Source organism: Schistocerca piceifrons, chromosome 8, assembly GCF_021461385.2.
Source record: "Schistocerca piceifrons isolate TAMUIC-IGC-003096 chromosome 8, iqSchPice1.1, whole genome shotgun sequence".
NCBI classification, from domain to species: domain Eukaryota; kingdom Metazoa; phylum Arthropoda; class Insecta; order Orthoptera; family Acrididae; genus Schistocerca; species Schistocerca piceifrons.
Genome location: NC_060145.1, coordinates 238,580,130 through 238,605,190, shown reverse-complemented (window position 1 = coordinate 238,605,190; position 25,061 = coordinate 238,580,130). Strand labels below are relative to the sequence as shown.

Here is a 25,061-nt window from a genome sequence, read left to right as displayed (position 1 = left end):
CACCTGTTTTGGCAACTAGTTTCTACACTTCACATCCATAGCATTCTATGATGTTTGTATCAACTTATCTTATTTGTTATTAATATGTAGGATTTTATATATTTGTTAATATGCAGGTGATATGCATTTACATTCTCATCTATGTTTTATGGCACCTATAGTTGCACAATTCGTTTTATTACTTCATCTTACTTTTACCCCCATTCCTTTTCTTGTATCTTTAAAGGACTATAGTCTATGCATGCATACACCTGATTATTTTTGATGTTTGCTAATGATGCAGTAATTCCAAGTATGTATCATTTTTGTCTTCAATCAAACAATGGAAAATCCAGGATGGAAAGTAACAATATTGTGAAAAGGAAAGTTGCTACTCACCTCATAGCGGGGAGATGCAGAGTCACCTCAGTTGCCCGAGACTGCAGCCATGTGTGTGAGAGTTGTGTATGACTGTTGATGAAACCTTCTTCCAGGTAGCTGCGTCGAAAATCCGCAACGTTTCGATGAGTGTCATTCTCATCATCTTCGGGCGAAAATGATGAGAATGACACTGATTGGAACAGTGCGGATTTTCGACGCAGCAACACGGATGGAAGCTCGAGAAGATTTCATCAGCAGTATACACCGGGAAAGCCTACATTCACATCTGTGTATGTCTGTGTTTGTTGTCTAATTTTGACAAAGGCCTTACTGGCCAAAAGCTTTATTTGTGACAGTTTCTGTCTTTAATTTTTTTAAACTTTTCATTCTTAAATTTTCAAATTATATCAACCAGCTTGTGCTTATTTAAAGTATATTTTTCTGTAGTCTTCTGAAGAAGGGAACTATGTGTCTGAAACTTGTATGGAAATAAAATTTCTTTTGTGCAAGTTGTTGCTGATTTTTTCAACAGTTTCTGAAGAGAGATAAAGGACTATAAATTTTAATTATTTTATAATATGAAACAATGTGAAATAAGGGAAAGGTAACCACCTACCTATAGTGGACCCAGGTGTGGAGTATAGAAAAATATACCAAAGAGCAGTATTCACACTAACTTTTAAGCTCTTGCTCTTAATTATAATAAAAGTACACACATTCACACAATTAACAACACCAGACACCCAAACAAGTACTCCCATGGCTGCAGCGAGATTGATTATCTATTACTGAAAGCAGTTGCCTGGACTGGTGGTGCAGAGGGGATAAGAAAGGATGCATGAGGCAAGGACAGGCTAGTGGGAATGACCGAAATAGCTCTTTCAATAGATCATTCAGTGGTTGCACAAAAAGAAGAAAGAATTCACTGGATACAGCTTAGTACCCATGGTCTAGGGGTAGCGTCTTTGATTCATAATCAAAACGTCTTCGGTCCCGGGTTCGATCCTCGCCACTGCCTAAATTTTGATAAATAATCAGCATTGGCGGCCGAAGACTTCCGGCATAAGAAGTCAGCCTCATTCTGCCAACGGCCTTGTCAAAGAGGGCGGAGGAGCGGATAGAGGTTCAGGGCACTCTCTTGTCCTAGGAGTGGGAAATTGCCCCTAAAGGCGGAAGAATCAGCAATGATCAACGACACGAGGATGCAGAAGGCAATGGAAACCACTGCATTAAAGACACGTAACGTGTATCCACAGGACATGTGGCCTGTAATTGAAGAAGTGTCATGATCTCTCCATTGACAAAAGATTCCGGAATAGTCCCCCATTCGGATCTCCGGGAGGGGACTGCCAAAGGGGAGGTTACCATGAGAAAAAGATTGAATAATCAACGAAAGGATAACGTTCTACGAGTCGGGGCGTGGAATGTCAGAAGCTTGAACGTGGTAGGGAAACTAGAAAATCTGAAAAGGGAAATGCAAAGGCTCAATCTAGATATAGTAGGGGTCAGTGAAGTGAAGTGGAAGGAAGACAAGGATTTCTGGTCAGATGAGTATCGGGTAATATCAACAGCAGCAGAAAATGGTATAACCGGTGTAGGATTCGTTATGAATAGGAAGATAGGGCAGAGGGTGTGTTACTGTGAACAGTTCAGTGACCGGGTTGTTCTAATCAGAATCGACAGCAGACCAACACCGACAACGATAGTTCAGGTATACATGCCGACGTTGCAAGCTGAAGATGAACAGATAGAGAAAGTGTATGAGGATATTGAAAGGGTAATGCAGTATGTAAAGGGGGACGAAAATCTAATAGTCATGGGCGACTGGAATGCAGTTGTAGGGGAAGGAGTAGAAGAAAAGGTTACAGGAGAATATGGGCTTGGGACAAGGAATGAAAGAGCAGAAAGACTAATTGAGTTCTGTAACAAGTTTCAGCTAGTAATAGCGAATACCCTGTTCAAGAATCGCAAGAGGAGGAGGTATACTTGGAAAAGGCCGGGAGATACGGGAAGATTTCAATAAGATTACATCATGGTCAGACAGAGATTCCGAAATCAGATACTGGATTGTAAGGCGTACCCAGGAGCAGATATAAACTCAGATCACAATATAGTAGTGATGAAGAGTAGGCTGAAGTTCAAGACATTAGTCAGGAAGAATCAATACACAAAGAAGTGGGATACGGAAGTACTAAGGAATGACGAGATATGTTTGAAGTTCTCTAACGCTATAGATACAGCAATAAGGAATAGCGCAGTAGGCAGTACAGTTGAAGAGGAATAGACATCTCTAAAAAGGACCATCACAGAAGTTGGGAAGGAAAACATCGGTACAAAGAAGGTAGCTGCGAAGAAACCATGGGTAACAGAAGAAATACTTCAGTTGATTGATGAATGGAGGAAGTACAAACATGTTCCGGGAAAATCAGGAATACAGAAATACAAGTCGCTGAGGAATGAAATAAATAGGAAGTGCAGGGAAGCCAAGACGAAATGGCTGCAGGAAAAATGTGAAGACATCGAAAAAGATATGGTTGTCAGAAGGACAGTGTATACCCGTCCTTTTTTCCCCCTAAGGTAAGTCTTTCCGCTCCCGGGATTGGAATGACTCCTTACCCGCTCCCTTAAAACCCACATCCTTTCGTCTTTCCCTCTCCTTCCCTCTTTCCTGATGAGGCAACAGTTTGTTGCGAAAGCTTGAATTTTGTGTGTATGTTTGTGTGTCTGTCGACCTGCCAGCACTTTCATTTGGTAAGTCACATAATCTTTGTTTTTAGATATATTTTTCCTACGTGGAATGTTTCCCTCTATTATAACCATATCATTAATTTGAACCCAACAATTATGTTTGTTATTGTCGCTGTTGCATTTCGAAATCTTTCCTGTCGTCTTTTTCTCTTTATTTTCTCCTTCTGTTTTTACCAGTAGTCTCACTTTGTATTCACCTTCCCCTTTTTACCTTAATCTACTATACAATTTTATCCCGCCTATATATACTCAATAATACATAACCCACTTCCAAACCATAACTATAAAAATTTTATTTTCCGCTTTCAACACTACCGCTGCTAGGCGAGTGTATACCCGTCCTTTTTTCCCCCCTAAAGTAAGTCTTTCCGCTCCCGGGATTGGAATGACTCCTTACCCTCTCCCTTAAAACCCACATCCTTTCGTATTTCCCTCTCCTTCCCTCTTTCCTGATGAGACAACAGTTTGTTGCGAAAGCTTGAATTTTGTGTGTATGTTTGTGTTTGTTTGCGTGTCTGTCGACCTGCCAGCACTTTCATTTGGTAAGTCACATAATCTTTGTTTTTAGATATATTTTTCCTACGTGGAATGTTTCCCTCTATTATAACTCTATATATATATATGAGAGATACAGCATATATATGAGAGAGAGATACAGCATATATATGAGAGAGAGATACAGCATATATATGAGAGAGAGAGAACGCCTACATTGGGAGGGCAGTAGGAGAAGAGTGGTGAGAGAAGGCAGTGCACTATTTGGATGGGAAAGGAGTGACGTAGACAGAAGGAGTGAAAAGGTAAGGTGAAGCGGACAGACAATTCTCACCTGCACAGTTTAGAAAAAGTTGCGCGTGAATGGAGTATCGGAACAGACTGCTTAGTGATGCAGTTGTTGAAGTTATTTGTGTTGGGGCGTTCAGCATGTTTGGCAACTGAACGATCAAGTTTGCAGTTCACTATAGTTTGGCAGAGCCATTAATGTGAGTAGGCAGTTGGTTGCCTCTCATGTAACACAGAGAGTGATGTACAATATGTGTACAATATCTGATATATAAGATGGCTGCTTTCACTCATGACACTGGGTAGGAAATAGCTGGTGACTGGACAGCAGTAGGATGTGGTAGGTGGGTGTCTGGGACAGTTCTTGCACCTGGGCCGACAACAAGGGAAGACCACAAGGGATACAGGACTAGGAGCAGGACTGGAATAGGAATTAACAAGGATATTCTCTAAGTCAGTGGTTCTCAAACTGTTTTCCTCGGAGCCCCTCTTCACTAGAAAAAATAGTATCAGCTCTGCCCCCCCCTCCCCCCCCCCCCCCCCAGCCTATTGTTATTAATAAAAATAGTCATATTTTATATTTTTTCTTATTTTGTTTACCAAACTCAATTTAAAAAGATTTTTTGCAGCAGAAGCCAAAATTAACATGACTTATTATAATGAAAATACGGAACAAATTTTTTATCTTTATCACATTTTCTTTTTTTCAAAAACTATGATATGACTGTTATTTACATTTTAGCAAACAAGAGTTACAAGAACAATAGAAATTTAAATTAAAAAGTTCGGTGTAATGGATGAGCTTGCTTTTGAGAATAAAGTTTCTCAAGATGTGGAGGAATAGCAGAAAGAACCACTAGAGTTCTTTGTTTACATTTAGCTTTGAACTGTAGTTCAACTTCATAGCTGACAAATCTGAAAATCCAGGCTCACACAAGTATTTTGCTGCAAAAGAAATCAGCAACTTCATCGCATTTTGGCTTAGCATTGGGAAGTCCTTGCTAATATGTATCCAAAATTCCAACAAAGACACTTCATTAAATTTACTCTTCAGTGAAGTATCACAAGTGATTTCAATAAGTTGTTCTTGTTCTTCCATATTTAGAAATGATGATCCATGTGCATTTATGAATGGATTTTTAACCCAATTAAATTTATCAAAATCGTTGCTGAAATATTTCTCAAAGTGAACTTTTAATGTTGCAAGATGATGAAGAAAGCAAGCTTTTATCACCATTGGAAGTATCGGATTATCTGTATCCTCTAACAGTGACACTGGAGGAGGGAACATATCTTGTATGCCACTCTCCATTCGGTTTTGCCACAGCTCTAATTTCTTTATGAACACCTTCACCTTTTCATTCAAAGATAGTACATTTGCCCAATTACCTTGAAGTGAAGTGTTAAGAATATTTAGTTTCTCAAAAATACCTGTGAGGTAACCCATTTTAAGTAAAAAAATCTCCATTGCTGAAACAGTCTGCCGAACAGAGACTTCTCTCCTTTAAAAAACAGGATACCTCATTCCTCAGTTCAAAAATTCTTTTCAATACTTTACCCCTTGAAAGCCATCAAGCATTACTAAAAAAGAGCAACTGAGTGTGTTCAGCACCCATCTCCACACACAGCACTTTCAAAAGACTCGAAGGTATAGATTTTGCCTTAATATTATTAGCTGTTTGTATAACTGTTTGCAGAACTTCATGAAGGGGTGGATTAAGTTCTTTAGCGGCCATAGCCTCTCGATGTATCATGCAGTATCCATACAGCATCAGGAGCTACAGCTTTAACTTTCGCTTGCAATCCACCACAAATTCCAGACATAGAGCGCACTCTGTCTGTGCATACTCCAATGTACCTATTCCATGTTATACTGTTTTGATTAAAAGAAGTATTGAGCATGTCCAAAAGGCTTTCAGCTGTAGCTGTTTTCAGTATCGGCTCACAGAAAAGAAATTCCTCTCAAATATTAAATTCATCAACAAAATGAGCATAATCAATCAAATGAGCATCTTTATGACTGTCAGTTGCTGCGTCCAATTGAAATGCAAAATAGATGTTGGGCAATTTATCGATTAACTGCTCGAGTAAATCGTCAAAAATGTCTAAAATTCTTCTAAGCACTGTCATTAGAGACAGTAATACTTTCCAACTGTTGAGCACATGAGTTGCCAAACATTGTTGATACTATATCAATCGCTGCTGGTAAAACCAGAGTTTCCGCAACCTTGTGTGGTTTCTTGCATTTAACAACACTATGAGGAATCTGGTAAGAGGCTTAGAAGGTCTTAGATGTCACATTCATTGTTTTAGCAAAGTTCCTCTGGGTAGATAATAAAACATTTAGTTTCCTGACAAAAAAAAAAAATAATTTGGTTTTCCTGTTAATTCTGGATGTTTGGTTTCCAGATGTCTCTTTAACTTGTTAGGTTTCATGCTATCAGCAGCTAAAATCATTAAACAACCTACACATTGCGAACATGTTTGTAGTTTTTGTGAAGCCTAGCAATAAAGAGTTCTCATCATACCTCCTTGTTTTCGCTTTTGGAGTATCTCCCTCCTCTCCTCCAGTTGACAGACTACTGCTGTCTCGATGTTTGTCACTAATCAGGAACTGCTTCATACTGCAGTCAAGTCTTCCTCATAAAGTCTGTAATTATAAGACTATAATTATAGTCATCACTATAAGGATGCATTGAGATACGCGAGCCAAACCTCACACCGTGCATGATAGTTACGGAAACAGTAATGGTGCAGGCGACAAAGGGTATTCCGCCGACTGTCAAAGGAAGCAACGCCACCTAGGAACAAAGCCTATTCAGCTCACAGGTGTAGGCTTTGATCCTAGGTGGCGCAGAAGGAAGCCGCGCAGCTCGACCGATTATTTCAAACAATGCTGAAAATGTGACTGCAGTTTCATTGTCGTCGACCACGTCTCACGTTAACACCAAGGTCGAGCGAAATTCAAACTAGGTCAGCGGCATGCCATTTTTTTGACAAAAGTTGAACCTAATTGTTTGTTACTGAGAATTTTTTCTGCCCCCCCCCCCCCCCCCCGACATAATGCACTCCCTCTTTGGGGTCACACCACACAGTTTGAGAACCCTTGCTATAATACCATTGCTTTTCACATGTCTGAGCCCTCTAGCCGACTATGTTGATTCCTCTGGTTCTGTGCATGCACTGCTGAGCATTCTTCTGCGGACAGGGCCCACTTATTCAATATCGATTGCACTAGTAGGCTGGCTGCAGTTCCAGAGAAGATGTAGCACATTTCTCCGATATTTTAAGTTCTGCTCTAGTTCCTCTAGTTATTTTACTGATGATGGTTTCATATTTTTTGATGCAAATTTAGTGCAGGAGGATAGGGGACTTCTATTATTTACCCTTACAGTGATTTTAAGAACATTATGTATTGAAAGGTACCGGTTTGTCACCTGACGATGCGACTATAACGCTGCAAAACTAGTCATGGGTGATTTTAACGCAGCAGTTGCAGTTTTCATCAGTTGAAATATATTCTCGCACCTGTGGATGTCCCTCATACAAAGTGATTTGTCTTTTACTTCAGTTTTGACTGTTGCAGGACTTTCAGTTTCCTGCTTGAAGTCTACTGGGAAGTTCTATTGACTTTTCACCAACTACAAAACTCCATTCTGAATGCTAGTGATGGATGTGTAATCTATACGAAAATTAAATGATAGTAATTCCAAGTTGAAATATCACCAACATAATGGAAAGATAGATTACTACTCACCATGAAGATGGCATTTGAGTTGCAGACAGGCACAATGAAAAAACATTTACTCGTTATCTTTTGGCCAAAGCCCTCTTTGGAAAAGGAAACACACACACAACATTCATTCACACAAGCAAGCACACCTCATGCACACATGACCACCGGCTCCAGCAGCTCACACCGGAATACAACTATCTCACATAGAACAGAAGCAACAACCTGGATTAAGTGGAGAAGGGGGAAGGATAGCCGGATAAGGGGTTGGTGGAGAGAAGTGAGCTGTCTGGCAGAGTGTGCAGGGATTAGGTTGCCAATGGTGTACCATCGGGAGCCTGTGGGGCGGAGAAGGGGAAAGACGACCAGGTGTGTTGGCAGAGGGCAGCATACAAAGAGGGTTTGGGGACAAGAATAGGGAGGAGGTGTTAGGACATAGGGGGTGGAAACTGTTGGGTGGAGGGTATGAAGACAATAGGTTACCATAGGTTGAGGCTGGGATAATTTTGGGAGTGGAGAATTTGTCGTAAGGATAACTTGCATCTGTGATGTTCCGAAAAGTAGGTGGTGGAGGTGAGGATCCCGATGGCCTGATTTATGAAGCAGCCAATGACATCATGCATGTTATGTTCAGCTGCATATTGTGTCACTGTGTGGTCTACTTTGCCCTTCGCCACAATTTCGGCATTGGCCATTCAACCTTGTGGACAGCTGGTTGGTAGTCATACCAATATAAGAAGCTGTGCAATGATTGCAGCAGAGCTGGTATATGAGAGCTCCTTTCACAGGTGGCCCGGCCTCTGATGGGGTAGGATAAGCATGTGACAGAACGGAAGTGGGATTTACTGGATGGGGGGACTGTATTGGTCTTGCATGTAGATCTTCCACAAGTACATGACTCCTGTGGCAAGGGTTTTGGGTTTGGGTTGGAAGTGGCATAGCGATGGACTAGGATGTTGTGGAGGTTTGCTTGCACGATGGAACACCAATTTAGGAGGGGTGGGAAGGATCTTCAGTAGGATGTCCATAATTTCATGGCATGATGAAAGTTAATCAAAGCTCTGACTAAGGGCATGGTTTACTTGCTCCAGTCTAGAGTGATACGGGGTGATGAAGGTGGCACTCCTTTGTAGCAGGTTCTTGGGGATGGTATGAGGATAGGGGCTTTGTGGGGGAAATGGGATGGGAAATCTGTTTGCAGACAAAACCTGGGGGATAATGCCTATCTGTGAAGGCCCTGATGAGATCCTCAGTATAATGGGCAAGGGAGTTCTTGTCACTGCAGATAAGCAGTGTTTTTTTGGGGTGTAAGTGATGGCAGCTGTTAGTGGTTGTTGGGTTTAACGTGGGATAGAGGTGTAGACAGAGCCATCAGAGAAGAGGAGTTCAATGTCCAGGAAGGTGCCACACAGAGTTGAGGAAGACCAGGTGAAGTGGATGGGGGAGGAAGTGCTGAGGTTGTGAAGGAATGAGGACTGGGTGTGTTGGCCCTGAGTCCAGATCATGAAGATATCACCAATGAACCTGAAACAAACTGGGAGTTTGGAGTTTTGGGAGGCTAGAAAGGACTTCCCTAGAAAGCCCACAAACAGGATGGCAAAGGAGGATGGCATGTGCATGCCCATAGTTGTGCCGCACGGACTTTTTTTGAATACCTTTCTTTCAAAGGTGAAGTAGTAGTAAGTTGTGATAAAGTTAGTACATTGTATGAGGAATGGAGTCTGAAAGACTTTGGGAAATGTAACAGCGTAATAGCACTAAGGCCATGGGGGTGAGGTGTGTGTTGGTGTACAATAAGTAGGTCAACAGTAACGGGTAGGGATTCAGGACATAAGGGGCTGGGGACAGTGGAGACTCAGTGAAGTAAGTTGTTGATATCTTTGATATGGGAGGCTAGATTATGTCCAATTAATTGGAGGCATTGGTCAACGAGGGCCGAAATTCTTCCAGTGGGGCCACAATAAATAGCTACAATGGGCCATCGAGGATCATTGGGTTTGTGGATTTTTGGGGACCATGTAGAAGTTGGGTGTGCAGCGTTTCAGAGGTGAGGAGGAAAATGGATTCAGGGAAGAACCTAAGGCTTTAATTACAGAATTGGAGGCTATGTGGGACTTCTGGGATAGTACCACTATGGCAAATTTCATACGTGGAGGAGACACATAACTGACAGAGCCTTTCTGCTAGGTATGCAAATCTTAACAACAGAGGTGAACTTTCATCTGCAGGTAGGATGATTAGATAAGGATTTGTTTTGAGGTTTTGTATAGCTGTCCTTTCTTCTGCTGAAAGGTTGGTACTCTGAGGCAGGGACCTGGAGAAGGATAGTGAGGCCAAATTGGAGGTATGGAATTCCTGGAAAATGACGCAGGATGGATGGGTGGGTGGGTCGGAGGGGGGGGGGGGGGGGTGATGATGTTTGGTTGGATGGCGATATGAACTAGGAGATGCATGGTTCAATGTTGGCATTATGTTTGCTTGGGTTGGAGGGAATGATGCTAAAGAAGCATTTCCACTGCAAAGATCAGGAGAAGGAGAATAGACCTTTGACAAGTCCAGCGTGGTTAAATTTGGTGTAGTGCTAAAAATGAAGCCTTTCGATAGAACTAACATCTGTGGGGCTGGTGATTTTAGTGGAAAGGTTAACAACAGCATTACAGGAATGTTTCAGCTTTATTTGGTGGAGTGTGGATAGGGAGTTTTGGGGGATGTGGCAAGTTTGAAAGGTCATCTAGACAAGGTTTGGGTACTATTACGGGCTGATGAGGAGGAACATTATGGATAGGATAGAGGATGGATACTAGTGCCCTGAGGTGGATGTCAGCAGGTTAGGTAACTTATGAAGGTGGTGTCTGGAATGCTCCTCCTGCACCTGGAGAGTAATGAATTCAATTTCAAAGATATGATGTTTGAAGCAGGGATTGCATGGTAGCAGTATCTTGAGGAGGAAACAGAGGTGGCTCTGGGATGCCTGCACCATGGAGCTGTGTTTTTGCTGTACCAGGTTTGTGAGGGCCAGGCACTGGCAAAATCTGAAAAGGTGAAGGTCATTGTGAAAGGAGCAATCAGATCCAGAGAATGGAATTTTTATGATTCGGCTGATGGGGTGGGGGGTGGGTGGGGGGGGGGGGGGTAGGGGGGTCCATTTTTTAGGAAGCATTTACACCTACATGACAAGTCATGGCATACCTGCTAATATCATGTCAGGCCCCCTTTTGCCCGGCATAGTGCAGTAATGTGACATGGCATGGTTTCAACAAGTCATTGGAAGTCCTCTGCCTGAGACATGCTGCCTCTATAGCCGTTGATAATTGCGAAAGTGTTGCCGATACACTATGCTGTGCGTGAACTGACCTCTTGATTGTGTCCCATAAATGTTTGATGAGAGTCACGTCAGATCATCTGGGAAGCCAAATCATTCACTCAAATTGTCCAGAATGTTGTTCAAATCAATCACGAACACAATTGTGGTACGGTGACAGGGTGCACTGTCATCCATAAAAATTCAGTTGTTTGGGAACATGAAGCCCATGAATGGCTGCAGCTGCAATTGGTCTCCAAGTAGCTGAACATAACCACCTCCAGTGAACGATTGGTTCAGTTGGACCACAACCACTACATTCCATGTGAACACAGCCCACACTATTATGGTGCCACCACTAGCTTGCATAGTGCCTTGTTGGCAACTTTGTGGGGTCTGCAGCACACTTGAACCCTACCATCAACTTTTACCAACAGGAAACAGAACTCATCTGGCCACGCCATGGTTTTCCAGTCAGCTAGGGTACAACTGATAAGATCACGAGCTCGGGAGTGGTGCTACAAATTTCATCATAAATTAACACCTGCTATTAATGACAAATACCACGAAAGAGTCACTGTGTTCAATGTAAGTGTAAGAATTCCTATGTTCCTGAAGGGGCTACTGCAAAATATTTGGCTATAAATTTCACGCAATAATCTTTCTATCTACCTCAGTAGAATAAACACTTTGTTTCACCTTAGGTGCAGGAAAGTGTGCTAGAAATTCTTTCTAAAGGCCAACACAGTATGAGAGATTTCTACATGTAAAATGGCCAGAACTGAGCTTCCTGGTTGAGTCATCCACAGGCTGGTGTCCCCTACATTTATTGTTTATTTGGAAGAACTTCACACTTCGAGTCTGATTCAGTGTATGCCCACTGGTCTCTATTTCTGGTACCTGTAAGTCATTCCGATAATACGAGTTTCTATAAAATGACTTTCTGTAAGAACAGAGTTAAGCTATTGCCCGTGAACCAATTGTAAGTCTGTTCCATTATTCTCCCAACTATGTCTGTTATGTATGTGTTTGGACCCTCTACCAATATAGTTACTTCATTAAGAAACATTACAGTTTTTTTAGAGTCCACCAATTCCACAGGTAAATGATGTATGTAGACCAAGAACAGAAATTGGCAAAGCATCAAACTTTGTGGCTCACCACATTTAGTTTTCCCACATCATGAATTTAATCTTATTGCTATTGTATCATTTGCTAATATGAGCCCATTCTATTGTTAAGGTATGACTATCCATGCAAGAAGAAGGCAATTAATGCCATATCATTTTTGTTTCCCTGGCAGAATATTGTGTTGTATACAGGGTGTTACAAAAAGGTACGGCCAAACTTTCAGGAAACATTCCTCAAACACAAAGAAAGAAAATATGTTATGTGGACATGTGTCCGGAAACGCTTACTTTCCATGTTAGAGCTCATTTTATTACTTCTCTTCAAATCACATTAATCATGGAACTGAAACACACAGCAACAGAACGTACCAGCGTGTTACAGGAAATGTTCAAAATGTCCTCCATTAGCGAGGATACATGCATCCACCCTCCGTCGCATGGAATCCCTGATGGGCTGATGCAGCCCTGGAGAATGGCGAATTGTGTCACAGCCGTACACAATACGAGCACGAAGAGTCTCTACATTTGGTACCGGGGTTGCGTGGACAAGAGCTTTCAAATGCCCCCATAAATGAAAGTCAAGAGGGTTGAGGTCAGGAGAGCGTGGAGGCCATGGAATTGGTCCGCCTCTACCAATCCATCGGTCACTGAATCTGTTGTTGAGAAGCGTACGAACACTTTGACTGAAATGTGCAGGAGCTCCATCGTGCATGAACCACATGTTGTGTCGAACTTGTAAAGGCACATGTTCTAGCAGCTCAGGTAGAGTATCCCGTATGAAATCATGATAACGTGCCCCATTGAGCATAGGTGGAAGAACATGGGGCCCAATCAAGACATCACCAACAATGCCTGCCCAAACGTTCACAGAAAATCTGTGTTGATGATGTGATTGCACAATTGCATGCAGATTCTCGTCAGCCCACACATATTGATTGTGAAAATTTACAATTTGATCATGTTGGAATGAAGCCTCATCCGTAAAGAGAACATTTGCACTGAAATGAGGATTGACACATTGTTGGATGAACCATTCGCAGAAGTGTACCCGTGGAGGCCAATCAGCTGCTGATAGTGCCTGCACACGCTGTACATGGTACGGAAACAACTGGTTCTCCCGTAGCACACTCCATACAGTGACGTGGTCAACGTTACCTTGTACAGCAGCAACTTCTCTGATGCTGACATTAGGGTTATTGTCAACTGCACGAAGAATTGCCTCGTCCATTGCAGGTGTCCTCGTCGTTCTAGGTCTTCCCCAGTCGCGAGTCATAGGCTGGAATTTTTCCGCGCTCCCGAAGACGCCGATCACTTGCTTCGAACGTCTTCCCGTCAGGACACCTTCGTTCAGGAAATCTGTCTCGATACAAACGTACCGCGCCACGGCTATTGCCCCGTGCTAATCCATACATCAAATGGGCATCTGCCAACTCCGCATTTGTAAACATTGCACTGACTGCAAAACCACGTTCGCGATGAACACTAACCTGTTGATGCTACGTATTGATGTGCTTGATGCTAGTACTGTAGAGCAATGAGTCACATGTCAACACAAGCACTGAAATCAACATTACCTTCCTTCAATTGGGCCAACTGGTGGTGAATCGAGGAAGTACAGTACATACTGACGAAACTAAAATGAACTATAACATGGAAATTAAGCGTTTCCGGGCACATGTCCACATAACACATTTTCTTTGTTTGTGTGTGAGGAATGTTTCCTGGAAGTTTGGCCTTACCTTCTTGTAACACCCTGTATAAACAAGGACTGTGGGAATATCACATTTGAGTGTATGAAATCAGAGAACAGAAACATTTATGGAATCCAGGGACAGCAGGCATGAAAAGGTTAGCCCATGGCATGTTTTTGTGTGCAAGCATGCTACAGAATAACACATGTTCTGATCACTATTGTAGCTAAAAGATGAATTATAATTTTGGATAAATTTGCTAGTCAATTCTAATACAGCATAAATAGGTTACCAATCCACTTTAACTTTGGAATTGTTACTTACCAGTGATGTTTATGAATGCTCACTCCAAATTTAATTCCACACTCCAAGCAAATGTCACCTTCTGTAAAATGTGGCTCCCGGGATAAATTATCCAGCAAACTGCAAAAATAATTCATTTTTGCAATCTTTTTGATATAAAATCAATGTTGTAATCTTTTTTAGATAAAATCATATTTGAACAAATTAATCAGAGAATAGGATGACACTTTGAGCAGTGTCACACTATTCATTGACATGGATTAATTAATGTGTGGCACAACTATAAGAGTGACGGCAGAAACCAATAATGTCAAATTACCTTCTTGTGATCTAATGAGAATAAGAATGTGTCAATCTTGAAGTCACAGTACTACTTCTAGAGAGATTGTGTCAATAATTATTGGAAACCTGTGTGTATCTGTAAATATTCATTCATCCAGTAATTGCGTTTTGTACATTCTATTAAGAACAACAACCTTCTGGGAAGTGGACCAAGTCAAGCTGTGCATTATCAAAAGACAATGAAACCACAGAAACTTAGTTTACTTGTAATGCCATGCACAGATTGCAACTTATATTGGTTAGTACTAGTTGTGCTTACTGTAAACTAATAAATTAAAAGGAAAGCCATTAGTCTGAAAAGCTGCTAATTTACTAGTTTCTTAAACAGCTTCTGTTTATGTTCTATTGGTATCTCGATCTTTACTTGATTACACTAATATTTTCAAAGATAATGATTACTTTAAGAACAGAGGTTTGTTTACAATAACTCTGTTGTTTTCATGTATTTATATAATTAATACATTTCCTTGGCATGAAACTAAAAGAACAATGACACACACACACATATTCCATGAAAAGAATGAATACAAAAGAAAATTAAAGTTTTAATAAATATCTAGTCAACAAGTTGTTAGATGAGATATGTTACTCATTCTGAATAAAACAGGGAAAAGAATCTAGTACAGCCTTATACTGGCTGTCTTGGGTGTTTCAAAGGAATGTACAATGTAGTATGTAGTTTATTCGTCTCATAACATACAGTTACAAACGTACAGTTGTACTGAAGACCCGTCAAATTACTTTAAGAAAATAAGGTTGTAATAATTAACATATTTAAGCAGGCATTTCTGAATACAATTTATACAATATATTAACAATTTATTATGCAATACACAATCTTTATTGTTTCTTTTCATTTCAAATTGCCTAACTGTTCTGAATGAATTCTTCAATTGTATAATAACATTTTTCCACTAGTGTATTAAATAACAATATTTTTAATGGGTCAAATTCCATATTTGACAGATTTGTGATATTTAATTTATTCTAAATTTTTAATCCCTTATACAATGGTGTTTGGGCGTAAAGTTTTAAATTGTGAGAGATAAGTTTAAAACTGTGACGAGTAATGTAATTGTGGTTGAAATGAAAATTGTCAATCGAGTTTTGATTTTTATACATGAAAATAAAAGTTTCAAAGATGTACAGAGAAGGATTAGATAGTATTTTTAAATTAGATAGTATTTTTAATTTTTTAAATAATGGATGACATGATGTTCCTTTTTTGGACTAAACACATTTCTTATGATTCTCATTAGAAGTGCAAATAATCTTGGACTGTTTGTAGAATTTCCCCAGAAAATTATTCCATATAGAATTATAGTTTCAAAGTAGCTGTGGTAGACTATCTTCCTGGTGTCCATAAGGGTGGAACCAGATAAGACATTCATCCCATAAGCTAGGCTGTTGAGTTTGTTTGCTAAGAAGTCTAGATGTGCCTTCCAATTTAAATTTTTGTCAAGATTTAGACCGAGAAATTTTACATAACTTGCTTCAGTCATTTCCTGATTGCTGTGCACGATTTTTATGGGAGATGCTGATGATGTTTTAGCACTGAACTGCACTAATTGTGTTTCTGTGACATTGAGTTTTAACCCATTTTGCTGAAACCACAATTCTATGTTTCCCATTATATTTTCCACAGTATCATGAATTGGTTCTAAATTGTCATTTTCAATTAAAACCGAGGTGTCATCTGCGAATAAAATGGAGTGAACACCAACGCCTAAAGGTAAATAATTTATGTACAGCAGAAAAAGGTAAGGCCCTTAAAATTGAGCCCTGCGGGATCCCTTTACAATCTTTTTCCAGTCCGAGAATGATTTTTTTCCATTCAATTTAGAATAATTCTGTTTTCTTTCAGACAAATAAGGTTTGAACCCCTGCAATGCCCTGTCCACAATCTCATCTCTCTCTAACTTGTGTAGAAGTAGTAACTGATTGACCGAGTCAAAAGCTTTGGTCAAATCACAAAACATACCTGTGACTTTTTTATCCTTGTCTAAAGCAGAGCTTATCTTGTCAGTGAATTCCCTGATAGCATTTATTGTATTTTTCCCCTTTTGAAATCCTAACTGAATTTTAACTATAATATTGTTTTCTATAAGAGAGTTTTCAAGATGTTTTGCAACAATCCTTTCTTTTCGATTTTATTTTTCCGATGTGTAGATGTGTAAGTTTGCTACCTCAACCGGCAAAATAGAAGAGACAGTTGCAATCAAAGTTGAGAAACAATTGCATGAAGAAGTCTGGCTTCAGGGGGGCAAAGGTATGAGTGATACAACTGAACTGTTACAGATGATTGAGGAAAGATTCCTAGAAAGAGATAGCAATGCTTGTGCAGCCTTAACAAATATTTCTGATCACATGTTTCCTGCAGCATCCCTATTAATATGAAACATTATTTTGTTTTTCGTCATAAGCAAAATGTATTTTTCCCCTTTAATGGAATTTTATGTGCTTGTACAACCCAGCAGTCCTAAATTAGTAATGGTTTACTGGTATGACATAACACTTTCTTGAATCAGCAAAAGTAACCGTGAATAAAATGTAGCTCAGTGAACAACAGTAATAGGAGCAGAGACTATACAGAGCCTATAAATACACTTTTCAACAAGGACAACAAAACACAGTGACTTGGCAGTGATGCTGTTTTGCAGTAGCATGGAAGGCCACATGGCATGGACCAGAACAGGCCCAGGACAAGAATGGCAAGTTAAGTAAGTAGTAACATAATAAACAGATGTCCAAGAGAGAAAATATCATTAAGTCGAATGTTCCATTAGCCCAATTTAGCCTAATTTTGGACATCTATCAAATAGGGGTAGAAAATTCCATTTTATAAAACATTTTGCTTGTAATGAAAAACAAATTATCTTTTCAACTGACAATGATATCGCATGAAACATGCGATGAACAGTACTCGTGGTTGTGCACGCTGTAAAAGGGAAATCGCAAAAAGCTACCCCAGAAAGAATAAGTGGGGTTTTGTACTTGGAATAAACTGCATTTAACTTTTGTTGACTTAACCACAGAGCTACCTGCCCAGAATACACAAAGAAAGGGCTCTGGGGAACACTCGTAAATCTTTTTACACAATTTGGATTTTTTCTTTGAACAGTAACAACTATTGTGTTAGTCTGAAAAACTGTGAACAGAAAACAGCAGAAGAAACAATTGGTCTTAAAGAGAAAAAAAATTGTCAAACTATGAGTACCAGAAATGTTGGAGAAGCTAGAAGAAAACATAAAAAAAACCACCACACAAAAGAAGGAAGGAAAAGATATACAGTTCTAAAGAACTCGAAAAGCAATCTGTTAGACCTAGAGCAGAATGGCCAAAGCAGAAACTGGAAAGAAAAGGGAGGTACAATTTAATGTCTTGGGGAATAAATAACTTGGACAGAATGAATAGGAGAGTGAACATTATGTGAATGATAAAAGATGAGAACAATAATAATAATAATAATAATAATAATAATATAATATGAATAACAATAATTATTATTATTGCAGAAAATCAAGGAATAATGAATGAATGGAAGAAGTAACTGGAAGAATTATATGACGCAAGAGGTCATCTAGATATGTTGGTCACAAGGGTGAAAAAGAATTATTTTAAGAGGACAAAGAATTTCCAGTTTCTACGGAGAAAGTGAGATGCCATTAGAAAAATAAAGGTGGAAAAAGAAATAATGGACATATCTAAGGAGCGCACATACGCATGTATCTAATCGCAGACATACCCACTTCAACACATACTTTCATACTGCAAACCATACACTTAAGTGACATTGTTCAGGAATAATTATAATTAGGGAGCAATTTTTGTACTCACACTTTAATTGAAATCACCATTTTACAAAATAAATTCTGTAACTACTCATTTTACTATGGTTTGAAGCTCCCCTTTTTGTTCTTCCGTGTTTGTGATTTTAAAAACTGGGTAATCAGCCTTATGCAAACACAATTAGTTTATTTTTATATTTACCAAGTCTTGTTTTGACACCAATGTGTCATTTTCTGTCAGTAAAATTTTTATTTCTGTTAAGTACAGTATCTCATTTGTAATAATTTAACTGGTGTAGGCCTCAGAAATACAATATTTGCAATTTGCTTCATTTGGTTAAGACACTCATCTTAAAATTTCATCGCTAACTGAACTGTATTATTATACATTGATTTTAGTGCTCCTTTATTTTATTTTTTTACAGCATGCCATCTGCAAAATAGCCATGAAGAAAATTGTTGCGTATTTGTGGAGAGCTGTTTCAAGGGTAGAGGTTATGTACATTTGTGTACTTACATTTTTCGTCCTGTTTTGTGTCCCTGGTTGGTGTCTGAATCACCTGTTATTTAGTGCATTGTTTTCACTCAGTTTTTCACAAATTTCCGCTCACTACTTCATCTCAAATGCACTTACACAAAATGTGATCTGAGCAGACACTTCTGACAACACACTCAGTGAGGTGTGTTATGTTTTGTAGTCGTTTCTCACTTGTTCATCGCTAGTCTTCTGTTTGTTATGGCACTGATTTTGAATGTGTGTGTGTGTGTGTGTGTGTGTGTGTGTGTGTGTGTGTGTGAGAGAGAGAGAGAGAGAGAGAGAGAGAGAGAGATAGAGAGAGATAGATATGGAAAGAGTGGTGTGTGTGGGGGGGAGGGGGGGGGGGGAAACAGAATTTTTGGTTTTTTTCTGTTACGTTTTATGTGGGGAGTCACCTTTGTATATTTCAATGAGTGTTCCAGACAATGTTTTGTTGCACAGTGTTGTATTTTCATTCAGGACTCTCTTTCCCTGTATTATTGCTTTTGTATGTGGTAGTTCTCCTCTATTGTGAGTTTTTGATAGAGACTGTTGCTTGCTCTGAGGATCTTAAGATTAGCCTCCATATATTTTTTGGGTGGTGTTCGGAATACCTCATTTTGAAATTTCTGTATGTTTGGCCTGGCATGAACTACAGGTTAACTGATATATTGCAGCTTTGGAGAATTTGTCTGCAGATGTGTTCTTAGATTCTTCTGTACTGTGTTATTTGTGAGGAATGATATTTGTAGCCCTTGTTTCTTCAGTATATTACCCACTCTGTGGACATTTTTGTTACTGTATGTATTTGCCATGCTGTACTCTTTGTAGGGTGTTCCTGGTATCCTGTGCTTGTCTGGAGCTTGTGTTCATTGGTTCTCTGTTGTAGCTGGTGATTTGTTGATGGTTTGTTCTCTTTTAACTTTTTTTAATTTTGCTGTTCAGTTTGTTTATCATTTGTGTGTTGCACCCATTCTCTCTGGCTATTTGGTATATTATATTTAGTTTCTGTGTGTAGTTGAATTTGTCCAGTGAAATTGTTGAGCCTGTGTAACATTGTCTGAAACTTAAGAGTTTGTGTGCTTGGAGGTGGTTGGAGTTGATGTGAATGGATGTACCTGTGGCTGTAGGTTTCCTGAAAATTCCAAAATTATGTTTTTTGTTGATTCTGTGTATGGTAATGTCTAAGAAATTAAGCTTCATTTCCTCTTCTCTCTCAATGGTGGATTTTATTTTTGGGTGAACTGTGTTTATGTCAAGTTTAACAAAATCTGTCTAAGTAATAACATAACCCCTGGTTTTGTTAAAGTCAATGTAAACAGCAAGTCACCTGCAGCACAAGTAGCCAAAAGAAAAGCAGAAATTATTTGGTTAGAAGAAGAAATTAATTTCCTATATGCGAAACAGCAGTAGCTTAATCTTCCGCTGTACAAAACACACGTAGAATTAGCCAATCTCTTAAAAACACCAACCCATTTCAATGACATAACTGAAGAAATCAGGTCTTACACAGAAACACAAATGAACAAAAAGAAAGAAACACAAAAAAACTGAATCACCTTATGAGATCTGCCACAACAATAAATAAAGAAGACAGAGTAGGGACCCAATATCAGTTCCATGACAGACTTGTCAATTTAACTGACATAGAATTGCCAAAACAAGAAATAGAATTGCTTGAAAAGCCCCCCCCCTCTCCCCCCCTGCTCTCTCTCTCTCTCTCTCTTTCTCTCTCTCTCTCTCTCTCTCTCTCTCTCTCTCTCCCTCTCCCTCACTCACTCACACACACACACACACACACACACACACACACAGATATACATAAAAAGATTCTGTAACTTACCAAACGAAAGCACTGGTACATTGATAGGAACAATAACAAACACAAACACACACACACACACACACACAAATTTCAAGCTTTCGCAACCCACGGTTGCTTCATCAGTAAAGAGGGAAGGAGAGGGAAAGACAAAAGGATGTGGGTTTTAAGGGAGAGGGTAAGGAGTCATTCCAATCCCGGGAGCGGAAAGACTTACGTTGGGGGGAAAAAGGGACAGGTATACACTCGCACACACACACGTATCCATCCGCACATAACAGACACAAGCAGACATATGACACATGTCATAACCTCTTGGTTCATCCCTATGAAATCCCCAAACCACCTTCCCTACCCTCTGGCTCCTACCCTTGCAACCGCCCCCGGTGTAAAACCTGTCCCATGCACCCTCCCACCACCACCTACTCCAGTCCTGTAACCCGGAAGGAGTACACGATAAAAGGCAGAGCCACGAGTGACAGCACCCAAGTGATTTACCAACTGACCTGCCTACACTGTGAAGCTTTCTATGTGGGAATGACCAGCAACAAACTGTCCATTCACATGAACGGACACAGGCAGACAGCATTTGTTGGTAATGAGGATCACCCTGTGGCTAAACATGCCTTGGTGCACAGCCAGCACATCTTGGCACAGTGTTACACCGTCCGGGTTATCTGGATACTTCCCACTGACACCAACCTATCAGAACTCCGGAGATGGGAACTTGCCCTTCAATATATCCACTCTTCCCGTTACCCACCAGGCCTCAACCACCGCCAATTTCAAGTTGCCGCCACTCATACCTCACCTGTCATCCAAAACATCTTTGCCTCTGTACTTCCGCCTCAAATGACATCTCTACCCAAACTCTTTGCCTTTACATATGTCTGCTTGTCTGTTATGTGCGGATGGATACGTGTGTGTGTGCGAGTGTATACCTCTCCTTCCCTCTTTCCTGATGAAACAACCGTTGGTTGCGAATGCGTGAATTTTGTATGTGTGTTTTTGTTTGTTTGTGTGTATATCAACATGCCGGCGCTTTCGTTTGGTAAGTTACATCATCTTTGTTTATATATATATAATAGAGGGAAACATTCTACATGGGAAAAATGTATCTAAAAAAAAAAGATGATGTAACTTACCAAACGAAAGCGTTGGCATGGTGATAGACACACAAACAAACACAAACACACACACACACAAAATTCAAGCTTTCACAACCAACGGTTGCTTCATCAGGAAAGAGGGAAGGAGAGGGAAAGACGAAAGGATGCGGGTTTTAAGGGAGAGGGTAAGGAGTCATTCCAATCCCGGGAACGGAAAGACTTACCTTAGGGGGGAAAAAAGGTAAGTCTTTCCGCACCCGGGATTGGAATGACTCCTTACCCTCTCCCTTAAAACCCACATTCTTTAGTCTTTCCCTCTCCTTCCCTCTTTCCTGATGAAGCAACTGTTGGTTGCGAAAGCTTGAATTTTGTGTTTGTTTGTGTGTCTATCAACATGCCAACGCTTTCGTTTGGTAAGTTACATCATCTTTGTTATCAGCACCATAACAAACACACGACCAACGATGAACAAATGAGCAACGACAATAACATAACACCTCTCACTGAGTGTGTTGCTAGAAGTGTCTGCTCAGATCACATTTTGTCGAAGTGCATGTGAGGTGAAGTAGTGAGCGGAAATTTGTGAAAAACTGAGTGAAAACAATGCACTAAATAATAGTTGATTCAGACACCAACCAGGGACAAATGTAAGTACAGAAATGTACATAAACTCTACCCTCAAAACAGCTCTCCACAAATACACAATAATTTTCTTCATGGCTAGTTTGCAGATGACATGCTGGAAAAAAAAGAAAGAAAAAAAAGCACTAAAGCTAACATATAATAATACAGTTCAGTTAGTGAAGTAATTTTAAGGTGAGTGTCTAAACCAAACGAAACAAATTGTAAATATTGTATTTCTTCGGCCTACAGTTAAATTATTACAAATGTGATATTGTACTTTACAGAAATAAAAACTTTACCCACAGAAGATGACACATTGGTGTCGAAACAAGTCTTGGTAAATATAAAAATAAACTAATTGTGTTTGCATAAGGCTGATTCCCAAAACAACCCAATTCTGTAACTTATTAATCACATTTAATACTATAGCAATATGTGAGCTACATGATTAATAATGGAGCTTCTGTTACCAACAATATTATGAAAAGGATAGACTTCTAATCACTGTAAAAATGAACATTGAGTAGCAGACAGGTACAAAAAGATAACTATTACAGATTGAGATTTCTGCCAAAGCCTTCTACACACACACACACACACACACACACACACACACACACACACACACACACACACAAAAAAAAAAAAAAAAAAGCTGTCATGCCTCACACACACATGACAGCTATCTTTGGCTGCACCGGCCCAACCACAATTGGAATGTGTGTGTGTGTGTGTGTGTGTGTGTGTGTGTGTGTTTTCCTTTCTGAAGAATTCTTTGGCTGAATGGTCAATGTATAAGTCTTTTCATTGTGCCTGTCTGCAACTCAACATGTCATCTTTTACAGTGAGAAGCAATCTGTCCTCCTTATAACACTGTTGATATTCTAACCTGGAGGTTAATTTACAATATCTGAGGTTATCAAGAATCTTCACTTACACTAGCTCAGCAGGCACAAGGCACAATGCCAATGTGCTGCATTGTCCAGTACACAGATATTAAAGCTTTCTTCCATGTGTGCTTGGAACCAAAGCAAAAAATGTTTTGTTTCAGAAATAAATTGAACATTTGCATTTAAAAGGTTTCCAATGCATGTAACGAACCTAACTTTTATGCTTCACAAAAAGCTACAGAACATGCATTTGTACTGTATGTATTATTGTAAGATCCTTACCAATTACTTCAGTTTGCTTGACAAACCAATAAGCAACATTTCAGTAAAGACCCAAACAGTAATGCAACAGTCATCAGTTAATTATAAGCTTCATGCATTCTCACAATCTTGCAGTAGCAAGCTAATCAACATACCAATTAACCCAATTTTTTTCCTTACTTCATCATAAAAAAATTACGGGTTTATCTTACATTCACAGATTAAACTGTTGCTGTGGAGATTATCATTTTTATGTTGTGTAATACATTAATATAAGTGTTGTCTTACATTTACAGGTGCAGCTTTGGCAACTGAGGTCACATCCAGTTCAATTTGAAGCAGTACGTAGGATGAATATCAGGAGATGGGGAGGGGGGTTTGAACAGCCAATTTCTTTGGTCTGCCAACTGTGGGAATGAATATGCACACCTTGACTCTTTATGAACCTCTATCACATTGGAAGTACAGTTTGCCTGAATCCATTTGTAGTCAGAAATGAAATCAAACAAGTAATATACATGCCTAAAGAAGACAAATTAATGCTATCAAAAATATGCTCACTTAAACTGGCACAACAAATGAAACATGAGCTTCAGTGACAGCACTAAAGCTGGTGCTGCTCTACAGTACTGTTGGTTTTCAAGGTTGATATGAGTTGTGGCAATTTAGCATTAGGGAGCCAAGAGGATAATGTATTATTGTCATTAGTTTGCTTGTATTGCTGGCACTGGGAGAACTATAAATTGTAGCAAGTGATGATAAATGGATATTCAGCCAAGGGTTTTGAAAAAAGTCAAATTTTCAGGAGACCAAGGCAGAGTAGTTTTCATGATACACAGCAGCAATTTGTTTAGTACATGCAAGAGAAATCCACTGAAGACTTCCCAATTACTCAAGAAATTAATCCAAACGAATGTGAAGGAGATAAATACAAATTTTTCATTTACGTGCGTCATGGAATTCAAAGCAAGTGCTGACTGATGCATGATGAAGAAGAAGAAGAAGAAGAAGAAGAAGAAGAAGGAGAATAAGGAGAAGACAGTGGGAACACATCAGTGTAAGGTACATGGGTTTATGAATGGCAGTCTAAAATACTCATGTTAGATTTTTTTCCTGTACTGTAAGTTTTTATTATGGGCCAGAAAGAAACTTGTTAAATGTGTTCCTAAAAATATCATTTGTTTTAAATTGATTTATTTCATTCTACAAATGTACTTTGTTTAGTATTGTTAGTCTTTTGTAATGATTTGTAATTTGTCTCTGATCCAGAATTTTCTCTTATTGTAAGTTGATTATAATATTTATACAAATGTAATTGAGAGTTGTGTTGTGGGCGAACTTAGGATATTGTTTTATAGCAAGGACACAAAACCTTTAGCAATAGTGATCTTCTTCCTTTAATATCTAAAAGATGACTCATAGCAACAACAAAAACTTCATAGAGTAAAAGCATGAAAGAAACTCTTAGGAGCAAAGAAATTCACAATACAGAACCAAGCACCACCATAGGAGAGGAGAGGAAAAACAGTTCTGATTTTTTTTACTTTAACAAGTTTTCCCATATCGCTGTATAACAAAACACAATAAAATTTTTGGGATCAATAAAAATCATATCAAAATGCCTTAAAAATGTTGCTATAAACAGGGCTAGTAATGAAA

At 39.4% G+C, this 25,061-nt stretch overlaps 1 protein-coding gene across 2 annotated transcripts in view; it reads right to left on the bottom strand.

Annotated features, from left to right (window-relative positions):
• Positions 1-25,061, bottom strand: part of LOC124711396 (rabankyrin-5-like) — a 122,438-nt gene that overhangs the window by 4,499 nt on the left and 92,878 nt on the right. For both annotated transcript variants that reach the window (XM_047241449.1, XM_047241450.1), the window contains one exon: positions 14,071-14,169. In XM_047241449.1, the coding sequence (XP_047097405.1) occupies positions 14,071-14,169 (99 nt within the window). The remainder of the gene's footprint in view (positions 1-14,070; positions 14,170-25,061) is intronic.